Genomic DNA, 2,918 nt, shown 5'->3' on the forward strand with positions numbered 1-2,918 from the left:
CACAAAGGGGGAGAAGGAGATTGGTGAGTGGTGAGGTCAAGAGGTGGCCACAAGTCAGGCTGAGGATCTCTGATTCCATCCCAGTGGCACTGGAGAATCACGGAGAGTGATAAACAGGGAAATAATAGGGTCAGTTTGGGGTTTTAGGAAGATACATCTGCCACTGTGGGGAGGGTGGATGAGGGGACATGGCAAGGAGCAAGGCTGTGGTGCTCAGTGAGAACTGCCTGTGGAGGGAGATGGGGGTGTCTATGACCACGAGGAGGAAATAGGAGGAGAGGCCAGTGTAGGCAGAAAGAAAGTGACTTATTTTACTCTCTTCATCCACCAAACCTCCATTGCTTTGGTAAGTCATTGAATCATTCAGTCAACAAATAATTATTTTGCATCTGTGCAGAGCACCATGCTAGGGGACATTAAGAGTAATAAGGATGATGTTATTCCAGTCTTCAGGGGTCTTGATTAACTACCTTTTCAAGTGAGTAGAACAGTCAATAGCTTCTCTAGGATTTTAGAGATTGTTCTGATCAGTGGAGAGGCAGATGATCTAAGAAACCACAGAAGGTGAGGTGAATGTGCATGAACCCTGAGGAGAGGCACAGTGAAGGGCACCTAAGTTTGTATGGGAACGGTATGGTGACTGCGTGTGTATGTAGGGGTGTGTGTGTGTGTGTACACATGGGCACACTGGGCACGTGCACATAATGAAACCAAAAACCTTAACACCAACAGGTATTTCTATACCACACATACAGAAAGAGAGAGACAGAGAAAGAGACAAAGACAGAGAGATAGACTTTTGTGTCAAACAAATTTGGGTCTTTAGAATGTTCCCCTAAAAGGCTTGGTAGAATAGCCTGAGGGAGTCACTCGTCTGGCAAACTTAATTTTACCGTGCAAGGATTAACCTGGTATTCCCAAGGGCTTTAGGCTATAGGACCTCAGGGGTGGTCCCTGCTCTGTTGGCTATTTCTCTGGAAGGAGGGAGCAGCAGTGGTCTGAGCCCCCAAGTACAAAGCCTAGTGCCTGGCTTCCTTCACAGAAGCCCAGGCTGCTCTGAGAAAAGAGACTCCCTGTGGATGGTGAGGGCCATTAGGTCCTTTTAGCATATACCCACTGACTCATAAGCCTCCTCACTGCCTTTTTAACATCCTTGTTTCTCAAGCTATACACGGTGGGGTTGACCATGGGAGTGACCACAGTATAGAACAGGGAGAAGATCTTGTTCAGGGCAACAGCCTGGGTTGCTGTGGGAATGGCATACACTGTTTCCAGTGTTCCATAGTACAGAGTGACCAATATGAGGTGGGAAGAGCAGGTGGAGAAGGCCCATTGCTTTCCTGCAGCTGATGGAATCCTGAAGACAGCAGCAACAATGTGGATATAGGAGGCTACAGTGAGTAGGGAGGGCACCATAGTGACAAAGGAGGCCAGTAGGAAAGTGATTTCCTCCACTGTCTCAGTATCAGAACAGACCAGCTACAGCACAGGGGTCAGGTCACAGAATAAATGGTCAGACTTATAGGCTGGACAGAAGGGCAGCTGGAAAGTCATGGTAACAGTGACCACAGGGGTTAGGAACTCACCCAGCCAAGACCCACCTGCAAGCAGGATACATGTGTAGAGGTTCATGAGGGATGGATACTGGAGGAGGCTGCAGATAGCAAATTAGCGGTCATAAGACATGGCTGCCAGAAGAAAGTGCTCAACTACTGCCATGGAACCGAAGAAGTAAAACTGGACCACACATCCTACAAAGGAAATCACCTGGGGACCTAAGAGAAGGGTCTGCAGCGTCTTAGGGGCAATGGAGGTAGTGTACCAGATCTTAAAGGAGAAATTGGACAGAAAGAAGTACATGGGGGTTTGGATGCTGCAATCAAGGGAAATGACTATAAGGATAAGGACCTTCCCCAGCAAGGTCACTACATAGATTCCCAGAAATATCCCCCAAAGAAAAAACTGTAACCCATGGAGACTCCCAAATCCCAGGAGGAGAAATTCATTGAGAATGGTCAGATTACCCATAGCTGTGACATTCACGCATTATACCTGAGGAAAGGAGAGAAATATAGCCAGTTAGAAAAAGAGCCATGCTACTGGAGGGGGGCAACAGTACCAGATATGCCATATATTATAAAACTCAAAGACCCTGTCTTTTCTCCTCTGGAATAAATTTTCTGTTTTGTTCTACTAGGTGTATTTACCTAATAGTTATAGTGAAATCAGAAGCTATGCCTTGGAGAGTTAACAGAGAGGGTGTCTCCTTTGCTGTTTTCCACTCTTTTTCTTGACATAACCTGTGATGAATCTACCTTTGGGATTCTCACAGTGGGAGGCAAACACCTCTTTTTTGTGTGTGTGTGGTACGCGGGCCTCTCACTGCTGTGGCCTCTCCCGTTGCGGAGCACAGGCTCCGGACGCGCAGGCTCAGCAGCCATGGCTCACGGGCCCAGCCGCTCCGCGGAACGTGGGATCTTCCCGGACTGGGGCACGAACTCGCGTCCCCCGCATCGGCAGGCGGACTCTCAACCACTGTGCCACCAGGGAAGCCCGCTCACAGTGGGAGGCAAACACCTCTTAATGGGGACATGGTGCGGAAGCTTCTCTGAACTTCTGAAACTCAGCTTTTAAGACTCAATGGAAATGTGAGTCCAAAATGATAAAATAGAATTAGAATTCACACCACCCTATCTCCCCCCGAACCCCTAAGTCAGGGTGGGTTTCACCAGGAACGTAATTGGAGGGAGGAGGGGAATTCAGAACTACTGATCTTAAAGTATGTGTAAGAAAAATAAGAGTTTCTGCCAGGCTCTGGGGACATGGAGCTGACTGCTTCCATGGCATCAAATTCCTATGGAAATTGGGGGGAAAATGTATGTAAAGTTATTCACTTGAAATGTTAGAGAAAAATTATG

General features: G+C 47.7%; 1 protein-coding gene across 1 annotated transcript; it reads right to left on the minus strand.

Annotated features, from left to right (window-relative positions):
* Positions 1–1,092: 1,092 nt before the first annotated feature.
* On the minus strand, positions 1,093–2,028 carry LOC309817617 (olfactory receptor 10A5-like; the record flags this gene model as incomplete). The annotated part of the gene is given in 3 exon segments (XM_082646891.1): positions 1,093–1,479; positions 1,483–1,668; positions 1,672–2,028. Coding segments are annotated over 3 exon segments (930 nt in total).
* Between the last annotated feature and the right edge of the window lie 890 nt (positions 2,029–2,918).

Source organism: Grampus griseus (genome assembly GCF_964374135.1).
Source record: "Grampus griseus genome assembly, chromosome: X".
NCBI classification, from domain to species: domain Eukaryota; kingdom Metazoa; phylum Chordata; class Mammalia; order Artiodactyla; family Delphinidae; genus Grampus; species Grampus griseus.